This window comes from Leishmania mexicana, chromosome 23, assembly GCF_000234665.1.
Source record: "Leishmania mexicana MHOM/GT/2001/U1103 complete genome, chromosome 23".
Classification (NCBI taxonomy): domain Eukaryota; phylum Euglenozoa; class Kinetoplastea; order Trypanosomatida; family Trypanosomatidae; genus Leishmania; species Leishmania mexicana.
The window spans coordinates 1-19,524 of NC_018327.1; the positions used below are offsets into that span (position 1 = coordinate 1).

Below are 19,524 nucleotides of genomic sequence, written 5' to 3' on the forward strand. Positions count from 1 at the left end.
CCCTAACCCTAACCCTAACCCTAACCCTAACCCTAACCCTAACCCTAACCCTAACCCTAACCCTAACCCTAACCCTAACCCTAACCCTAACCCTAACCCTAACCCTAACCCTAACCCTAACCCTAACCCTAACCCTAACCCTAACCCTAACCCTAACCCTAACCCTAACCCTAACCCTAACCCTAACCCTAACCCTAACCCTAACCCTAACCCTAACCCCGTACCATAACACACGCACACAACAACCTTTAATAGACCACGCACACTAAGGGATAACAGCAACACAACCACAAACATCACTATCACAGCCCCACACCACACACGCCCGCACATATCGCAGCAGCAACACAAATAACCAACAACACGCGGAAATACAGCAGCAGGCTTAACACACACAACGAGCCGTGCAGCCAGCGCATTCGTGCAGTGGGCGCTCTTTTTAACACCTTACCAGGTCGCAGAAGCAAGGCGCACAAGCACACAGAATGGAATCTTTACACGCGCCCCGGCTTGTACGCACGCCCGCCGTAATTTGAAACGGACTGAGTGTATGCCAGAAATCAGCAGAGTTGTTGGTCTTTCGCGTTTGCCAGGGGTTCAGGTAGGTGCTTGAAAGACGGCAATACCGACGCGGCCACTTTCAATTATCGCCGCCCGTAACGGACGGCAACGGTATGATGTGCAGAAAGTGTTTTCAGCAGCGGTCATGGAGCTGAAAGGCGGCCGTCAACGCTTTAATATTCGGAGGATGAAAGCATTCCTGTTCAATGACGCTGCCGCTCGCCAGGTAGATGGTGAGAATTATTTATTTTGAATGTGAGCCGTGAGGTGGGTGTGGGGTTTTTCCAAAAAGCGAGCCCCGTCTTTTGTTTTCGAGCGCAAGCATCTTTTTTCATGGAACACAGGCGGAACGCCACCCCACCACGGAGGCCGAAACCCTTTTATTTTAGGGGCGGGCACCCCCGCACGCACTGCAGGGCTAATATTTTTTACGCGCTGGTGGTGAAATCTTTTGGCGCCCCGCCCAGCCACCCTGAGGTCACCGGGCATCTTCTAGCTGACCCAGAAGCCCCGCCGATGGTTTTGGGGAATGCACAACGCGGGCCGAAAGAAGCAGGCGCCCGGCTGAAGGGTACCATTTGCCAACAGTTTCCCGAATTTAACCGTGTGAGCCGATGCAGGTTGGTTCCGCGACGCGCTGCGGAACGTCAGCAGGCAGCCATTATCAGTGATAGATCCGCCTCATCTTTCTTTCCCGTTCGCGCCGAACCTTGTCGCCATTGCGCGTGGTTTGTTTCCGGCTAGAGGGTAAGGGGAGGACTGAGAGTTATTTTGGCGCAGCGAATTTCGGACCTGTAGCGATGCAGAGTGCCCTTTCATTATCGGAGGAGCTTCAAGATATACTTCACGGAAATATCCTGGCAACCCTTGGTGGTGAGCCACCGACTTTGTTGTGTGCCCTTCGTACCTCGTATTGGAAATCGCAATGAGGGTGACAAGTGATGTTCGGGGGACCTTTGTGTACGCGGCAACGCCTGTGTGTTGTCGGAGAACTGCGGCAACGTGGCAGAATGTAAAAGGCGATAAGGTTTCTGCAGCGCAATGGGGCAAAGCAGACACCTATTGGAGGACGGTGTGAGCCAAAAAAAAGGCACCCCATTCGGCCAACGACACTGCATAACGTATGGGGAGGTGAAGCGTAAGAGTTGTCGTAGGGAATTGAGTTGGGTCTGCAGAGGATGGGTCTCTTAAAACAGGAGCCCCCCTGGCGACGTGCATGCCGTTTATTGTGGCACGGTGGTGTTCTTTACTTCACTGCGGTTGATGTGGTGCGCTACTTTTTGTTCGAGGTCCCCCTCCATTTTCTTTTTTTGCTCTCCCGGTCAAATATTTCGTGTCCGTCAGCGGTGCCTGAAGTTTTTTTTGAGTGGAAGGAGGGAGGGGCCACTGTTAAATTGTAGGCTTTGAGAAATCGCCGAAATTTTCATTTTGAGAGGAAGCCTTCCCTTGACGGGCTTATTGTGGATGGAGAACGTTGTCACGTTCTTTCCGGATAGGGGAGCTTTAGAGAAAAAAAAAGTATACGGCAGTCTCTGCCGAGCTTCGGCTCTCTTTTTTTTGTCCGCTGTGTAATGGGTATTGTTCCCGGATGATTGCCACAAGAAAAGAATTGATGAATGCTTTGGCTTTGGACAAACGTGTCGCCACACAGCACGGAGTGTTCTGGATAAGCGTGAAGGAGGGACGCCAGGACATGGTGGAGGTTGCAGAACGAGGGTGATGCTTTCTCTTCCTCTGAATCCTTGATTTTTTTTCCGCTTTCTCCTTCAACCTTTCTTATTGTGATTTTCGCATCGAGCAGCCTCTGCCGTTTTGGAGCACGTTAACCGCTGCAGCTGTACATCTTCTAGCGGGTTGTGGGTCAGGCTCACGATTGTTGTTTATCGGTGCTAGACCGCTGCCTGTGAGGCTTGTACAACGAGCACAGTGTCTTTGGTCGTCTACAATGTGGGATCCTCTCAGCTACATCCATCAGGCCGTTGGGGCCAAATATTCGGAAAGCAGCTCTGTGATGCTTCCGTCGTTTTACGAGTACACTACCCGCCCCTTTCTGCTGAAAAAGGAAGAGGAGCAGCTGCGTTTTACCATGGCCGCCCAAAGGGTAGCTTGGAAGTCGCTGACCCTCCCGTTTTGTGGGAAGGGTTACACAGCACACTACTGGAATGACGGAGGCGCCGAAGATTTTGTTCAGAATCTGAGGGTCGTTGTGAAGACCATTGAGGACGACGTGACGAGGGGCGGCAGCATCTACTCTGATTTTATGGGGCAAGTAGACAAGCTCCAAAAGGCAAATAGAGGTGATGCGGCAGACGTTGTGTTCGAAAAGGATGTCTCTGTGGACACGTCGTATACTCGCGAGGCATTCTTGTGCTTTCAGCTTCGAAGAAGCCTCCATGTTCCTGCGAGCGTATCGACGCTGCTTTTGGAGCGGGGCAGTTTCCATTTTTTTATCAAGGGGGGAACCTGTACAGTTCCGATGGCTGCAATGATCGACAGTGACGGCGCCCCTGTGCACTACGAGGGCGCCGTGTTAGATTCTGACACACTCTGCTGCAGCAATGGAATCTGCAGAAGTGGTAGGGATTCAAAGGACCGCTGCTTCATCACTGTCGTGTCAGCGGACGAAATAGGCTGCGCAGCAGGTCTGCTGTCTGCGGAGGCGGTGGTGCGAGATGAGCATCTGGGAAAGGCTCTGCGAACACTGGTGGATGCTGGTGTGTTTTTCTGTTTCTCTTCCGTCTACGGCGACGGCTCTGTGCACAAATACGAGCAGCAGTCAAAGATGAGCGATAGCTCGTCGATGCCCGCAGCAGCACAGGATTACGCTGTGGCACATCGTACTCGTGTAGTTCGCTGCAGCAGAAACGCGGATGCAGTGCACCTTCTGAATGCCGATGCGACCAAAAGCATGCCGCAGGATGTGACAGCCCTCGATTTGGCGTTACACTCTCCAACCTTGGTGGCCACCATGCAAACGACCTCTGGACCTTCGTACTTTGAAGTGGTGCATCGTGTTGCGCCTGTTGGTATCTTGAATGGGCCGCTACTTCTCTCCATTGCGCACGACAGCCCACTGCATAACCATGTTCTCAGACATGGTGATACAATACTTCTGTTTCATTTTGCTGACCACAATGTATGGAAAAAGGGCCCGCCTCGCCAGTGGCTTGTTCCTGCCCGGTGCGACGCTCTAAAAACGAAAGCTGGCTGTTTTTCTGTGCCCCGATGCTCCCCGGTGGCTAGGGTGCTTCTGTTCACAACGGAAAGGAGCTTTTCAGCTGGTGACAGTGCTGTAGTTATTGGCAAGGTAACGGACGGAAACCGAACGGAGCAGCCCGTGCGCGCACCCTTTACTTTGTGTTCTAGCCTGTTTCACTACACACCATTTGTGTGCAAATTTCTTCATCGGCAGCATGGTCCAATCGGATTTGTCGGCTTTTCATTTTCGTTCTGCAGCACCACACCTCTGTTGGCTATGGCGTTGCTACCTCTTCATGTCACTGATTTTATCAGCTCGGAAACGGATGTGGATCCAACGGTAACGCTCTTCTTTTTTCGTGCAGAGTACGGCGGGTTTTCAGTGCGTGCTTATCCGTATTTTACTGATGCGCTGCCGTGCCCGCTCCATCATTTGACTTACAAGACGACAAGTTTGGTTGCCGGCGTAGTGACTTGTCGACTAATTCAGGTGGAATCGCTACTCGATGAATTGAGCGCTTTTATGTTGCTATCTGTGAGCCGAGTCGCCTTTGATGGATCTGAAATTTTGCAGTTTCTGGAATGTTGAGCCGTAACGATCGTTTCATGCGTTGGACCGTGTACAAAACGTTTTTATCATCACCTTCAAAAAAGAGATGAACGTATTATTTTTCGTTTATGTGCTTGAGGGGAAAAAAATGACGTGCTATCCGGTTATGATATCCTCATGGAACGAAAAAAAAAATGATTCATTGGAATGTCAGTGCCCCCCTGATCTCTTTTATTTTAACAGTTTTATTTTTGCGCTTTACTTGTTTTTCCTCTCTGTGAAAACTCTTCGTTTGTGTGTTCTGGGCACCATCATCTTACGAATGCTTGGAGGATGTTGTATGAAGATTGCGATTTAGTGAGACTCCTATGCAGAGATTGTTCTGTTGTCAGCAGACGCAATCCGGTCCTAGAACGTGAGGTGAAGCTCACTCAGCCATGCCCACTACAGCTTCATCAGCGTGAGATACACTCTTCTCCCCATTGTGCAAAAGCTGTGATGAATACGCGGAGCCTTCCTCGAACTGTACCGAACAGCCGTTTACGAGATCATCTGACACCTATTCCCCCATCATGCGGATGGAAACCCGGTGTAATGCCCTCGGTGTGGCGCATGGTGCCGGAACGGAATATCATCCAGCACATGATCTCCGGCATACGCGGAGATACATCATTTGGACCTCCTCACATGGTAGGTGCTCGACCCTATCCGCATCAGAAGTGGGTCACCGCTGGGCACAGTGGAGGCTGCTTGACTTCGTTGGAGTGTAGGGACACTGCTCCCTGGCTACTATCTTGAGGTGTGGATCGTTATGAGGGGAAGCGTAAAGAGACTACTAACACAAAATAGAAAAAGAAGACATATTACTGGTAATGCGTATCGTTGCCTGTCACGCGCTGCGGAACTAGTCATGTTTCACAGAGATGGGATCCAAGAGACTATGGAACGACTGGATTGAAGTTGCTTCAACTTCCTTATCAGATGGTATGCCTTTTGATAGACTTCTTCTCTCCCGTATCTCTCGTCTCTGGAAATCTTCGTTTCATCAATCACCCACGCGCACCTTAACAATGTAAGGTAAATGAACGAAACGTGCAAGTTGTATCTGTGCCATTCAAACGAAGAGGCTGGAAACCGAAGAGGTTGTTACCGCGACAAATCGATAGACTCAAAGGCAAAGACAAAAAAGGCTTCTTCGATTTCTTTCTTTGTGTTTGGAGCCTGTTTTAGTTCCGCGGGGACGACGACCGGAAAAAGAGGGCGGAAGTGACGAACAAGCGGCAAGTTCAAGTGCATATACGTGGCGATCAAGCACAGGAGAGCGTTGCGAAAGCGCAAACTCTGAGGAACCATCCGTGAGCCCTCCAGAAGCTGACTCCTTTTTTGTTCTTGTTGCATGGGAAGCTAGGCCGAGCTGGGCGTAACTCTAGCGCTTTTTTTTTGCTTTGCCACCTCACTGTAGGAGTTGTTGGCGTTGGCAAAAAAAAGGTCACGAAAAGATGTCTGTTGATTATCTCAACGCCGTTGAGAGGTCGCGTCTGCTGGACGCCCTCTTCGACAATACCTCTTCTTTCGGTATTTTGTCAAAGAGGTTTCGAGACAACTTTCAGCCAGTTCGGTACTCTGCCGTGTGTTGTGAGCTTGAACAGATGTGCAAGGAGTTCGTAGCGTCGGCGGAGTGCACTGGCCTCATTGCTTCCCTGTATATCGTGGACTACATGCGGAAGCAAGACAACGTGGCGGCGAAGTCAACATTTTACGACGTGCTAATAGAGCTAGAGCATGCTATTCGGAGAGACATGTTTATCGTTGAGCAGATCAAGTACACAACGAAGGAGTCGAAGGAGGGTAAGAGGAGCCTGGAGTCGACTCGCGCAGAGGTCTTCCGCATTCACTGCGCGGCAAAGGTGTTTGCGTTCCAGCTGCTTGGAGACACAGTTGCCGATGATGAAAAGGTTGTGTCGTATGCTTCGAAGAAACAGGATTCTATTGATGAGGCTCTTAACGCGTGGGAGAAGGCGAGCATCAAGATCAAGGAGCCGATGGCGGACATTGAGCACTGCTGGGTCGCAAAGCACGAGAAGCAGCAGTGCGGTTCGTTGTACGAGACGGCCGCCGTGTTTGATGAGCAGCCCAACAAAGCGTTTGCGTTACTTCTCCCATCGGTAACAGCGAAGCTACCGATGCTGCCTATGCAGGAGGGTGAACTGCAGTACCTGCTACCCGGGAAGTCTGCAATGCTTCTTCTCGACAGCGCTCCACCAAGCGAAGAATGGATGATCTCCAAAAGATTGCTTGTAGAGGCACGCAAGTCGAAACTCTCGAAGGATGACGAGCAGACATTGCTTGGACTGCTGAATGAGTCGCTTGTGTCGCGTCTAGGTGTTTCCCCACAGCAGCTGAGTGAACTAGCGACACATAGTCCAGAGGTTTGTGCGTCGATGCTGCTCAAGGTTCCGTCTGGCTTAGCAGGGGCTTTTATTCAGTTTTTGCTGAAAGGTAGCATCCCGGAGGATAACATGCAGACGATTCTACTGCGAGCGTCGTCCGTCCTGCAGCAAGTCAACGTGCGAACCTTCATTTCTACCATGCTCCACAAGCTCAAGGAAAGAGGTGGGTTGTCTTCTGCTGCGGAGAGCTTGAAGAGTTTTGCACTGACTCTTCATCAGTTGGTGATGAAGGCCGCAAAGGAGAATAGAGAGATTTTTATAGCCGACACGTTTCGCGCGGATCTGGAGCAGCTGTTTCAGTCCAGCAACAACCCGGAGGTGAAGAACAGATGGGAAGAAATGAAGCGGTAGCAGCAGATCTTTGCTGCTGACTGAGCTTTCCCGCTCTTGTTATTCTCTTTTCGCAAGTGCGCCCATTCATGCGTCCCTTCGGTTTTGGTAACCTCTCTTGTAAGCTTGAGTAATTGGACCACCACATTTTCGTTGTTTTTTTTTTTTGTTCACTTACTTGTGCAGATCGTCTGGTCGACTCGTTCATCTCAGTTGGGTGAAGGGGAACAGCAATCGAAAAAGAAAAGATCAATGATGTCTTGTGCAGGGATCGGGACGGTAATGACCTGAGGCGCTCCTGTGGGTGATGTGCAACCGTGTACTTCATTAACGGCCAAGGTTGTTGGAGAAAGTGTGTGTTGCACTGCCGGCGCACCCCTTTGCCGTGTCGCTCAGCGCTATTGGGCGGAGTTGAGGCGCGTGGAGGCGTTAAGATGGATTGGCAAGTGCTCTCGGTGACGCGTAGCGGATGCTGCGGAGGGGTGAACGCACCTTAAGTGTCCTCTTCCACTCGTTCAAGTGCCTATCATTGCTTCTTTCTTTGCTTTGAATGTCCTGCTCGAATGCGCTGGGTCACCTATGCGGCACAACATACGTTCATGTGCATGATTTCATTGTGCCGATCCCTATGTCAGCCCAAGACAGATGCGGAGATGGGCGACGTCAAAGTGACGTTTGCATTTGTCACGTCCAGGGCCATCAACTGCTGTGAGGCCGCACAGTGTAATGACAAGTCGACAGCCGATTTGTCGGAGACCCTTTCAGGGGCGCCGCAGAATGATTTACGCGCTGCTATAATCAAGGTTCTGGACTACGATGTTGGGTGTTCCCGTGTTTTCTGCATGACGTACCCCTACGGCACTAGAATGCGATCTGTTTTCGAGTCAGTTGCAGATGCCATGTCAGCAAGTGCGAGTGAGATGGTTTGCTTCGCTCCCCCTCCCATGGCCGCCGATCGCGTTTTGCGTCTGTGTGCCATGAGAGTTTTAGAGCCCGGTGACGACGTTCCGGATGTGGTCTTCTGCCAAAAAGCCGCATCACCTCGTCGAGCTGCAGTGGCCCTATCGAGCTGGCTGCTTGTTAATGTTCTTCTCTGCGGAAACGATGGTGTCCTGTCGGTGGGTCACCTGCCCTGCGTGGTGCAGGTGCCTGGTGTCTCCATCACAAAAGACGGTATCTGTAGCAGCTTGTGTGCCTTGCTGAGAATGGGTGTAGAATGCGAGCGGCACCTGCGAAGCTGTGTACTGTTCTGCTGCACTGCGGAGGGAAAGAGCATCGTCTTGCGCGATCCGTTTCACGACGGCGGGTGCCCAAGTCAGGTTGCCATTATATACGGTGCTGTCGACGTTGGGGACGTCGTGCTTGTGTCCGAGGCGTTGCCCTCCTCAGCCGTCGAAGCGAGGCCATCGGTTTTGCAGGCCGTCGTCGTGAGGCGGTTTGCAGAGGATGGAGTGACACTGTATGATGTGAAGGAGGTGGACACTGCTGTCCTCTTGGAGAGACTTACGTGCACACAACTGGTGCCTCTGTAACCGCTCTGACTGTCCCTGAGAGGTGTGAAGAAAGGATAAAAGAGACACTTGGACTGATGCTTTTCTTGATGTTCTCTCGGCTTTTCTCTTTCTCTTCTCGGTCGTGGACTCGGCTCCTGGTTTCTCGAAGGCGCTTGAGGGACATTCCTAGTGGTTGCCGTACGGGACTGATCAACGAGAACTGTGTCTGCACGCTCTTCCTTCATGCTTCTCTGCTCTTACACAAGTGTGTTTCTGCACGCATTCCCTCTGCTCCTGCTTCCTTGTTCTTTCGTCTCTGCCCGTTTTGTGGGCACGACGGGCACCGTTGTCGGAAGCTTGCGTGGTTGAGATCACACAACCTTCTGTTGTCCAGCACACCATGAGCGCTGACTGGACGCTGCCGCTCCGCAAGGTGCCTATTCACGCCACCAAGGACCCCTCTGTCGCGTGGAACACGGTGCACCTATGCTATGAGCAGACGTTTTTCGGTCAAATCACGAGTTTGCGCTACAACCACGCTGGTTCGTTGCTTGGAGGCACGTCCACAAACCAATTTGCACTCCTGCGTGTCCCCCAGTCAGATGGCGTAGTGGTGAACGAGCAGACGGAGCGCAGGAACTACTCCGTCCGCTTTCGCGAGGATGACAAGCTTTACATTCAAGCTGTAGACCAACGGGTAGTTTTGCGCTCCTCGGAAACCGCGTTCGAGCGGCAGTATCTAGGACATTCGCGGGATGTGCGCTCCGCCATCTTTATTGGTCGACACAACTTCGCGTCTGCAAGCGACGACACGACGGTGAAGCTGTGGGATTTGATGAGTGACGATGATCTCGGTACGGCTCGGATTCACACCGACTACGTGCGCTGTCTTGAGCCGTACACTGGTGGCGCGTTCTTTAGCGGCTCCTACGATCACCGAGTGAACTTGTGGGATCCTCGCACCGGCATGGTCGCGCCGCTGCAGACCTCCAGGGACATTATCACCCAAGCTGTGGAGGCGCTCTGCTTCGTACCGAGTGAGGAGATTGTGGCTGTCGGTGCCGGCGATCGTGTCGTCGTCTTTGACCCGCGCAAGGGCCTTAGTACACCCTTGTTTCAGGGCTCGTTTCACACCAAGTCAGTTGTCGCGGTTGCCTACTCGCAAAAGCTGCGCAGTCTCCTCACTGGATCTCTGGACTGCCGCGTGAAAATGTTCTCGCTTGACGGCAGTGAGCTGCGCTGCATTTCGAACAAGCGCTTTGAAAACGGTGTGACTTCGCTGGCGGTTCACCCTGGCTCGACGGAGTACGCCGTGGGCAGCACAACAGGCGAGCTGAACGTGTATCGCTTCAGAGAGGCAAAGAGGGAGGAAGACGTCGTTCCCGAGGAGCTCGTTCTGGACAAGGAGAAGACGCGGTCGAAGGAGCAGGTGCTGCAGGACAAGATGAAAGAGGTGCAGTTCCAGCTGGGAAGCTACCAGTACGGCAAAGCGCTCAAGACTGCTTTGTACTCCCGACACCCCGATGTCCTCGTTTCCACGTTTGAGGAGCTTGTGCGTCGAGGCGCGCTGCACGTCGCGCTGAACAACCAAAACGACCGCACCATTGTGCGCGTTCTTCGGTTTGCCACTCACTACGTCGAGAAGCCGCAGTTCACGGACACAATGCTCGTCGTGTTTGAGACGATTTTCGATATCTATAGCACCTATGTGGGCAAGAGTGCCTTTTTTCACCGGGAGATTCTGAATGCGCAAAAGAAGATCGGCGCGTTTCTTGCGGTGATGCAGCGCATGGAAAAGAGTATGGGCATCATGGAGATGATCGTGCATTCGGAATAGGGGCGAGGCCAAGCCGCTGCACTTGCGCGGATGGGGATGCTAGACCGCCGCGCCCCTCACACTATCCCCGTATTTGCCGATGTCAGAAGGGTCAGTAAGTTTAATGAATCGTAATGCGTCGTGTAACTGGTTGCATACACTGAGGCTAAGCGGCAACTACAGAAGCAGCCCATCGTATGGTATGGCAAGCAAAAAGGCAGCAGAGTAGTGCAGAGGTCGATGACGATCGGGATGGCAGTAGCATCACGCAACATACTTGTTTGCGTCAGGAGGTAGTGGAGACGGCTGCGTCTTCGATCAAGTTACCTGCCTATTTCAGGAAATGGGGAAGGTTACCCACATACAGACAGTCATCTGCGTCGTGAATGTGGCGTGGTCTCGTGGTTTCCGGGATGTTCACGTTTTTCACGCGTTACGGCGGTGTCAAGGCATACAAAGGCACTTCATGTGCGAGGCTTGAAGGTGGTGGAACGGCGGGGAAGCGGAGCAGAGTCATTCGACTCTTGTTCGAGTGACAGGTTACTCCTGCCCTCCTGCCTCTTGGCCTCCGTATATTCTGCCACACATATTTCTCTGTCATACTTTCCTTCTGCTATCCATGATTTGTTTTTGTTTGGGGAGTTGGATGAGTTTGCATACAGTTGCGAGCTCACTTGTGGCTAACCGTTTTTCTTTCAGAGTCACCCAAAATACGCATCTTCTACTACTTTCTTTTGTTCATACTTCTACCGCGCGCACGTCACCTCAAAGCAGACACGATGCTCCGCCGTCTTTCCACGAGCTGCTTCCTGAAGCGCGCGCAGTTCCGCGGGTTCGCGGCTACGTCGCCGCTTTTGAATATGGACTATCAGATGTACCGTACAGCGACTGTCCGTGAAGCTGCGCCGCAGTTTTCCGGTCAGGCTGTTGTGAATGGTGCAATTAAGGAAATAAACAGCAACGACTACAAGGGCAAATACATTGTGCTGTTTTTCTATCCGATGGACTTCACCTTCGTTTGCCCGACCGAGATCATTGCATTTTCGGATCGCCACGCCGAGTTTGAGAAGCGAAATACGCAGGTGATTGCGGTGTCGTGCGATTCGGTGTACTCGCACCTGGCGTGGGTGAACACGCCACGCAAGAAGGGTGGCCTCGGTGAAATGCACATCCCGGTACTGGCGGACAAGTCGATGGAGATTGCTCGTGACTATGGTGTGCTGATCGAAGAATCCGGTATCGCTCTTCGAGGTCTCTTTATCATTGACAAGAAGGGCGTCCTGCGCCACGCAACGATCAATGACCTTCCTGTGGGCCGCAACGTGGACGAGGCACTGCGCGTGCTGGAGGCTTTCCAGTATGCGGACGAAAACGGAGACGCGATCCCGTGCGGATGGAAGCCTGGACAGCCGACGCTGGACACCACAAAGGCGGGCGAGTTTTTCGAGAAGAACATGTAACGTCTTTCACCTATACACGTGCTTTATATATTATCGGCTCTCCACTTGGCAGAGCACAGAAAGCTTATTTGGACAGAAAAGTGTGACGTTCTGATAAGGGAACGAAACAAAGCAACCGCAGCCGATGCATTTTTTCGAGGAAGTAGAGGCCCATCGGTGTCTAGAACGCAATACCGCAATGTGAGACAGCGACAGAGGTGGCAGGAGAGAGGATAGAAGAGAGACTAAAGTGAGAGCTGTATCATCTATGCATGTCTCTCTGGTTGTTTCTCAACTCTTCGTCCCGGCTTCCACTCGACCGTGGCCCTGTTCCAAACCTTCAACTGTGGAACATTCAATATGTCGTTCATTTGGCACTCTTTCTTTTATCAGTGACTGATACGGAAGCTATGCTGCAGAGAATCAAGAGAAAAAGCGGAAAAGGCGGCAGGGCCTGGATGGCAAATCCTTTAGTTGCGTCTGCCAGTGATGCCTCTTTAGGGGGACGGAGTGGTTGCTCATGATCGTCGACGACCCAGCGCAATACTCGCCGTCAGTCGACAGAGCGATCAGTCAGCATGCTGGTTTCAGTATCCCTGCGCACTCTGGTGGTTTTGGGCTCCTTGAAGGTGAGCTTTCGTTGGAACTCCTCTTGTGCTTCATCAAGCGGCTTCACTTCCCACCTCTCTTGCTCTTTTTTTCTCATTTGTGGTGCACCTGTGTTCTTGCTGTCGGCCCTTGTTAACTTCAATAAAAGGAGAAACCACACTGCCTGTAGCAATCACGAGCCAGTGGGGGAATAAGGAGACGAGGTGCCAAGCGCCCTTTGCACAGTCAGAATGTCTCGTATGAGTGTCCCGCCGAAGGTCGGGCAGCGCCCCGGCATTGCCGTGGAGAAGACGACCAATCCAAAGGTTTTTTTTGATATCAGCATTGATAACAAGGCAGCTGGGCGCCTTGTCATGGAGCTGTACGCCGACACGGTTCCCAAGACGGCGGAGAATTTCCGGGCTCTCTGCACGGGAGAGAAAGGCAAAGGTCGCAGCGGCAAGCCCCTGCATTACAAGAACAGCGTGTTTCACCGGGTGATCCCGAACTTCATGATCCAAGGCGGCGACTTTACCCGGGGAAATGGCACAGGCGGTGAATCTATCTATGGCACCACCTTCCGGGATGAGTCGTTCTCTGGGAAGGCCGGCCGGCACACTGGGCTGGGGTGTCTGTCCATGGCCAACGCAGGTCCCAATACGAACGGGTCACAGTTTTTCATTTGCACTGCTGCAACCCCGTGGCTCGACGGCAAGCATGTTGTCTTTGGTCGTGTCATCGATGGTCTTGACGTTGTGAAGAAAGTTGAGCGACTGGGATCGTCTTCCGGAAAGACGCGCAGTCGCATCATGGTGTCCGACTGCGGTGAGTTTGCGGCGGATAAATCGAAGGATCAGCGGGAACACCAGCAGCAACAGCAGCCAGCAAAGGCATCTGCGGACAAGAAGGCCGTTGTGAAGAAGAAGTCGCTCGTGTCTTCGCCAGCCGTCGAGGGGCAGAAGGCTCTCTCTGCAAAGAAAGAGACACCACCTCATGTGGCTGCACCGAATGAGACAAAGAAGCGCATGCGCGAGGTGGACGAGGACGAGGCGCGGCTGGCTCGACTTCGTGAGAAAAAGGCAAAGTTGGCCGCCCTGCGCTCCAGCGCTGTGGGGAACGAATAACTGCGCGCGTTAGTGACTAACCTGATTAACTGTCTTCTAGGTGATTCTTGTGTAACGTCTCTCTTCGCAGATTTGATGAAAAAGCAGAAATCGCGTGAATGGGCGCTGCACCTCGAAAAAAAAGTAGAGAAAAAATAATCTAGCAAACGCCGGAGCGCCTTTCTTGTGGAGTATTGAATGAGTTAACGGTGAAGTGGCAGCGCGCTGGACCGGGGATCTAGCGGACAAGGCTTGGATGACAGCTGCTGGGCCCCTGCCACGCGATGTCAGAAACATCGCGCTATCGCACCGGTCTCCAGCGGAGGGTGGCAGCTCGCATTCTGAGGCTGGTGGTGACGTACCCGCCCCCTACCTCTTTTAGCATCCTTGCCATGTTCTCCTTCCTCCATCTCCACTTTTGCCTTTTTCTTCTCTCGGCTTATCGTCCATTGTACAAATATGCGCTTGGCTGTGCTCTTTTTGCTTTCACTGGGTGTGCAGTGCAGCTTACTTGATAACGTTCGGCGCCACTGCGTTGTTTCGGATCTGCAAACCTTGCAAGTACATGCTTCTGTCGCTGCCGTGATCACTCAGAGAATATGCTGCGCTGTGTCTCGAGAAGGCTGTGGTATCAGTTAAAGGACCTCAAAAGCAAGGTCATCCTTGAAAAGCTCCGAAACTCAAAGTTGAAGGAGGGTGTCCACCCCTCTGACATGGATATGGAGGAGCTGGCAAGGGAGAGCGGCATTGCGCCGGCGAGTAGTGTCAATGTGCAGGACTTTGTGCACGAGAAAGAGGCGGTGCTGGGGATGCTGCAGGAACAGCGACTGCGCCGCATAGCCCGGCGCGAAGCGTTTCTGGAGTGGCAAGCTGGGCAGCGCGAAAAAGGCGCCGCTCACCGTCTTGTTCGCCAATCGCGCAAGGCAGAGAAGTACAAGCGCCGCCACTACCATGCCACGAGTGGGCGAATGCTGCCGATATCTCTTTCTCCGGGCGAAGCACCGCCAGATCGCCGCACGCCAATGCCAATGCCAATGCCAAAGGCGTGTGTATCATCCACCGACTTTCTACGAGGAGGCCCGGCAGAAAATCGGCACGCCATACACCTCTCTTTGGGGAAGAAGTGAGTGCTTGCTGCAGTGCGTGTGCCGCTCTGCGTTCTGCACTACGTCCTTACACGGAATGCACGGTTTCCAAGAAGAATGAGTGATGATTGAACGACTCCCTCTCATCTCTGTCCGCCGCTTTTTTCGAGGGCGGCGAGGGCCACCAGTCCTTTCTGCATGACAAGGGACAACATGTGTACAGATGTACAGGGAAGGTAAGGATCATGAGTGCGAACAGAGTGGGAAGGGATGGGAAGGGGGAGGTGAGGTGGAGTTTCCTCCTTCCTCTATCCTGTTTTGCTCTGTCTATCTGCACCTTGTTTGCGTCTCCGCGGCGGAAGAGGCCGCAGGAAAAGCTGGTCTCTTAGCAATTCGTTCGCTGGGCGCCTACTTGCTCACAACTCTGGCTGCTTTTCATTCTTCTCTCATCTCGTCCTCTGCACGGCGCGCTCACGTGAGTGTCGATCGACCCCTTTGCCCAGGGCTACACATTGCGCGATGCGCCTAGCCAGAAGAGCGTGCCATGTTCGCCAAGTTCCTCTCTCGCGTGAAGGCCTTGCCGCCGAGATCGGGTGACTGGGCTAACAAGCTGGGACCTGTGGCGCTAATGGGCTGCTCGGGCGGAGCACACATGAGTTCGACGAAGCTTCTGAACCATTTCTACACGTCCCCGCGAGACTGCGACATGTATGCGGAGTTGACCTTCCATGAGCCCGGCCCTGTGGAATGTCCACCAGAGACGGTCATTTTTTTCCCTGTGATCCAGTGTGGTGAAATGCTGGATGACAAGAGTGAGCCGAGCAAGGCCACCAAGGACGACTGGTACCTGGCGATGACAGAAGCCACGACAGAGTTGCTGGAGAAGGGCTACGTCCCGGTGAGCGCCGGCGGTGATGGCTCTGCGACGCTGGCTATGGTTGAGGCGTACAAGCGGCTCTTTCGGTCAAGCGAGGTGGTGCTGATTCACTGCTCTGCCAGACCGGCGCTGGAGAAAGCGGAACAACCGATTCGTGTACTGCTCGAGAAGGACCTATTGAAGGGTGTTGTCGAGATTGGTAATCGCTGTGTCTCGTCCGGCGACCGCAAGGTCCGCAAGCAGCATAAGGTGATGTACATGGATATGCAAGCCATATACGCAAAGGGTCTATTTTGCATTCGCGACATCCGCAATGACTATCCAGTCTTTTTGAGCATTGACGCTGATGTACTGGATCCGGCTTTTGCACCGGCCGTGCAGTCACCCGTGCCAGGGGGTCTCTCTACGCGGGACCTGTTGCACATCATGACCGGCATTCGAGGGCCCAAGGTGGCTGGAATCGACATCCACGGGTACCACCCTAGTCTGGACATGTGCCGTAGCGATGGCGTTGGCCTGACCCAGATGGCGTTGACGAAGGTGTTGAAGGAGTCGATTGTCAAGGCGTACACCATCTCCACACAGACTGCGGAGGAGGGTCTCGAGAGAGTGCGCCTGATGCAGCGACAGGGCACGCTGTCTGACAACCCATACCCTGATTACTGATGGGCTGCGTTGCTACTGTACGCATCACCCCGTAACTACCTTTGCGTTGTAGGCTCTTATGGATTTTGTGGTATCGAAAGAAAGCGTGCCCGTTTCATGCCTTTTTTTGTTGTCGATCGAGGCAGCACAGCGCACCGCTGCACCGCTGAAACTCGTGCATCTCTGTGGTACCGCCGCCGCTTCACGTGCTACCGGCTCTTTGTTGTTTAGGTGAGCAGCGGAGGGCCACGTCAGGAGCCGATGATGATGAACACGGAATCCGTTTCATGGCGTGCATGTTCACATGAGATCGCTGCGAATAGGCGGCGTATCTGCATCAGAGGATTCTTTTTGCTGCTCATCTCCACGTACATCATGCCATTTTCTCCTTGTTCCGCTTTTATCTCGTTTCGAAACTGCATACCGGTACCTGCCTCACTGTGCTCATCACTCTCTGATATATCGGTATAGAGGAAGCATTTGCTTTATTGTTGCTCGTTATCCAGAACGCTTAGTTGGGTTCAGTAGCAAGAACTCTAGCTTGCGCGCACACACACACACACACACACGACACAGACACAACAATAACACGTCCACAAAGGCGCCATGTCAGACGGAGCGATAGTCCCACGCGAGGGCTCGCCTCAGTCTATCTCTGAGGAGCTGGAGCGGCGTCGCAGCGAAGCTCGCAACTTGGAACTGCAGGTCTCGCGAAAGGAAGCGGAGCTCCAGCGCGCCAAGGAGGAGCAGGAGTTGCTGAAGGAGATGCGCACAATGAACGAGATGATTATTCGGAAGAAGGAGAGGCAGCTCAGCGAGGGAGTGGCAAGTGGTGTGAAAATTTCTCTCGAGTCGGTAGCGGAGCTGAATGCGCTGGGGGATGCGCTGAGGCTGGAGAACCGCAAGACGGTGGAGCTCCAGAACGAGGCTGACGTCACTTCGCACCAGATGGAGGAGGTGGAACGATCTCTGGAGAACGCCGAGAAACAGCTTGTAGATGCAAAGCGCTCCACTGGGTGGGATGTCGACCGCAATTCTGCACGCACGGAAGCGGCCATGGAGAGTGGGTTCAGGGAAAAGAAGAAGCAGATCTCCTCCCTGGCCTCAGAGCAGCGTACTCTCTCGGAGTTGTCTGAGCGACTGAAGCAACATGCTGAGGAGCTTCAGGCCAAGGTCGAGGCTACCGAAGATATGGACGAGCGCTTCGCGGAGGCTGAGGAGGAGCTGCGTCAGGCAAACACGCGCTATAAGGAGTTGATGGAAGAAGTCAAGAGTAACGAGCGCATTCAAAAGAAAACAGAGCGCGTACTGACGGTGGCAAACACACAGAACAAGTACAAGTTCATCCGGCAACTGGATGGGGAAAAGAGGGTGTTGCACAATAACCTCTCCAAGCTTCGCGAGACCAACGTGAGCAACTCCAGATCCATCCTTTCTCTCGAGGTTCGCTTGCGACAGCTGGAGACCCGGCTAGAGGCCGTCAACGTGTTTCTCCGTGAGGTCTTCGCCGAGGTGGAGGATGACGAGCCCATGGACGATGTGCCAGAGGGTGCAGTCGAGGTGCCGCTGCACCAATTCGAGGAGCTGAGTGCGGCACTCGATCTTTCCCGCGAGACAGTGGCGCAGCGTGATGATCAGCTAGATGAGCATGACTGCAAGATCGAGCAAATGGAGCGGAAGATTGTAATCCTGCAGAACGCCATCGCGTCGCGTGGGGTCTCCGCACAAGTGCAGACCCGCGGAAGGGTCAAGCAGCAGCGGAGCATGTACGCCAGCCACTCACGGCGGCGGTCGCAGCTGCGGACAGAGCGCGATCAGCTCGCTGTGGAAAACACGGTGCTGCGGAATCGACTTGAGTTGTTGTAGCGGCACGGCGCTCATGAGAGCCCACCTTTGCTCTCTGAGTTTCTTTACTATGTAATGTTTTGTCTTTCGTGGTGGTGTGTGGTGACGCTGATTGTACTGTTTTTTTTTTGTTTTTTATCGATCGACGTCCATGTACGCCATCGGCATGGTACCCTCACAGTGCGGGCTTCGACTGGAATCGTACACACAGAGGTGGGCGGGGGAGAAGGCGATTAGCGAGGGCGGGCGCAGCGGGAAGGCGACGGAGAGGCTGAAATGGGGGACAGACCGGAGGCAGCGTAAGCACAAGTGAATGACGTGAACGACGCAGGAGCGAGCGTGTCTGTTTGTTGGCCTCTTTCTCCCCCTCTAGCGAGCACATCCCTCTCCCCCCACCTGTCCAGTGCTCAGTGTGGTTTCGTCACACATCGAGATAGTCGTTGCCCCCTCCCCCTCCATGCGTCTTTCATCGCTGAGTTTAGTGCCAGCTTAGGGGAGGGAGGAACCGCTTGTTTTGAACCGGTAGCGGCTGTGAAAACGTTTTTCCCTTTCTATTTTAGCAGGTAGCTGTGATACCATGACGTGCAGTAGTGTGCATCACACCACCTCCTTTTCTGATGGAGGGACAGGCTGGGAGTGGGCTCCATAGTGTGCAAGCCTGAGAAGGGAGCAGAAGGCAAGCGTGCAGCGGCTGCCGCATCGCCTCCCCGTTCATGCGCGTTCGAGTGCGACTCAGACGTGCATGTGTGTGGCCCTTGAAGTATCTTGACCCTCTTTCCGCATCGATGTTCCTCTACCATGTGTGTCGTCGTCATCTTCACTTCCCTCGATCACACCAGCTGTACGGCGCAAGCATTTGTATTTATGTGTGTATGTTACGCGAACGCCACATTTTCTTTCTCGCCTCTTCTTTGTTTTTCTTGTTTTCATCTTTTCAGTCGGTTCTCTCGTGCTTAAGGCGGCGTAGAACTAGTGCAGAGAAGAGTGGTGGATAGGACACCACGTAAATACGCCGAAGAGGCAGCGCAGCGTGCGGAAGTCAACAACCCCTCTGCTGCCTTGTCTTCTCTGCCCTTTTATATCTCACGTTTAGAGCAAAGTTCGCTGTAGTCGTGCCGATGGCACTAGAGCCCTCCTCAACGTTTTCCCCGGCTGCTTGTGATGCTTTCTCTTTCGCGCGCTCTCCGTGTGGGTAGGCGCTCGCGGCGAGAGATTCTATGCCGGTCGCCGGCGTCAGTGGTGGCTGTTACTGCTGTTTGACCGTGTACGAAGAACTCAAATCTAGACCGTTGATGGCTGGCGGACTGTGTTCGCACAGAGGGGCTTGTATCGTAAGCCTGAACGTGTGCCTTCATAGGTGCAGCGCGTCTCTCATGCAATGATCTTTCCACGCGTTCATCTCCTTTTCTGTCGCTCTTTTCGTTTCTCGCACCGGGGCACATGCGGGTCGTTGTTCCATGGTGCAGCTTGAATACATCACCTCCACTCTTTTTTTCCCTGCTGCAGGTTGTCACCTATCGTGTGACTACCTGTAGCCACGGCAC

General features: G+C 53.3%; 9 protein-coding genes across 9 annotated transcripts; all 9 read left to right on the plus strand.

Moving 5' to 3' along the window:
• Positions 1-2,506: 2,506 nt before the first annotated feature.
• LMXM_23_0010 (conserved hypothetical protein) lies at positions 2,507-4,348 on the plus strand (the record flags this gene model as incomplete). Its single annotated transcript, XM_003875573.1, has 1 exon — positions 2,507-4,348. The coding sequence occupies one exon, from the start codon at positions 2,507-2,509 to the stop codon at positions 4,346-4,348; it is 1,842 nt and encodes a 613-aa protein (XP_003875622.1).
• Positions 4,349-5,958: 1,610 nt separating this feature from the next.
• LMXM_23_0020 (conserved hypothetical protein) lies at positions 5,959-7,110 on the plus strand (the record flags this gene model as incomplete). The annotated part of the gene is made up of 1 exon (XM_003875574.1): positions 5,959-7,110. One exon carries the CDS (start codon positions 5,959-5,961, stop codon positions 7,108-7,110), a length of 1,152 nt encoding a protein of 383 aa, XP_003875623.1.
• Positions 7,111-7,742: 632 nt separating this feature from the next.
• Positions 7,743-8,621, plus strand: LMXM_23_0025 (conserved hypothetical protein; the record flags this gene model as incomplete). The annotated part of the gene is made up of 1 exon (XM_003875575.1): positions 7,743-8,621. One exon carries the CDS (start codon positions 7,743-7,745, stop codon positions 8,619-8,621), a length of 879 nt encoding a protein of 292 aa, XP_003875624.1.
• Positions 8,622-8,982: 361 nt separating this feature from the next.
• Positions 8,983-10,419, plus strand: LMXM_23_0030 (putative beta propeller protein; the record flags this gene model as incomplete). Its single annotated transcript, XM_003875576.1, has 1 exon — positions 8,983-10,419. One exon carries the CDS (start codon positions 8,983-8,985, stop codon positions 10,417-10,419), a length of 1,437 nt encoding a protein of 478 aa, XP_003875625.1.
• Positions 10,420-11,177: 758 nt separating this feature from the next.
• LMXM_23_0040 (peroxidoxin) lies at positions 11,178-11,858 on the plus strand (the record flags this gene model as incomplete). The annotated part of the gene is made up of 1 exon (XM_003875577.1): positions 11,178-11,858. One exon carries the CDS (start codon positions 11,178-11,180, stop codon positions 11,856-11,858), a length of 681 nt encoding a protein of 226 aa, XP_003875626.1.
• Positions 11,859-12,676: 818 nt separating this feature from the next.
• LMXM_23_0050 (putative cyclophilin) lies at positions 12,677-13,549 on the plus strand (the record flags this gene model as incomplete). Its single annotated transcript, XM_003875578.1, has 1 exon — positions 12,677-13,549. The coding sequence occupies one exon, from the start codon at positions 12,677-12,679 to the stop codon at positions 13,547-13,549; it is 873 nt and encodes a 290-aa protein (XP_003875627.1).
• A 578-nt stretch (positions 13,550-14,127) lies between these two features.
• On the plus strand, positions 14,128-14,655 carry LMXM_23_0060 (conserved hypothetical protein; the record flags this gene model as incomplete). The annotated part of the gene is made up of 1 exon (XM_003875579.1): positions 14,128-14,655. One exon carries the CDS (start codon positions 14,128-14,130, stop codon positions 14,653-14,655), a length of 528 nt encoding a protein of 175 aa, XP_003875628.1.
• A 502-nt stretch (positions 14,656-15,157) lies between these two features.
• LMXM_23_0070 (agmatinase-like protein) lies at positions 15,158-16,156 on the plus strand (the record flags this gene model as incomplete). Its single annotated transcript, XM_003875580.1, has 1 exon — positions 15,158-16,156. One exon carries the CDS (start codon positions 15,158-15,160, stop codon positions 16,154-16,156), a length of 999 nt encoding a protein of 332 aa, XP_003875629.1.
• Positions 16,157-16,741: 585 nt separating this feature from the next.
• Positions 16,742-18,001, plus strand: LMXM_23_0080 (conserved hypothetical protein; the record flags this gene model as incomplete). The annotated part of the gene is made up of 1 exon (XM_003875581.1): positions 16,742-18,001. The coding sequence occupies one exon, from the start codon at positions 16,742-16,744 to the stop codon at positions 17,999-18,001; it is 1,260 nt and encodes a 419-aa protein (XP_003875630.1).
• Positions 18,002-19,524: the final 1,523 nt, after the last annotated feature.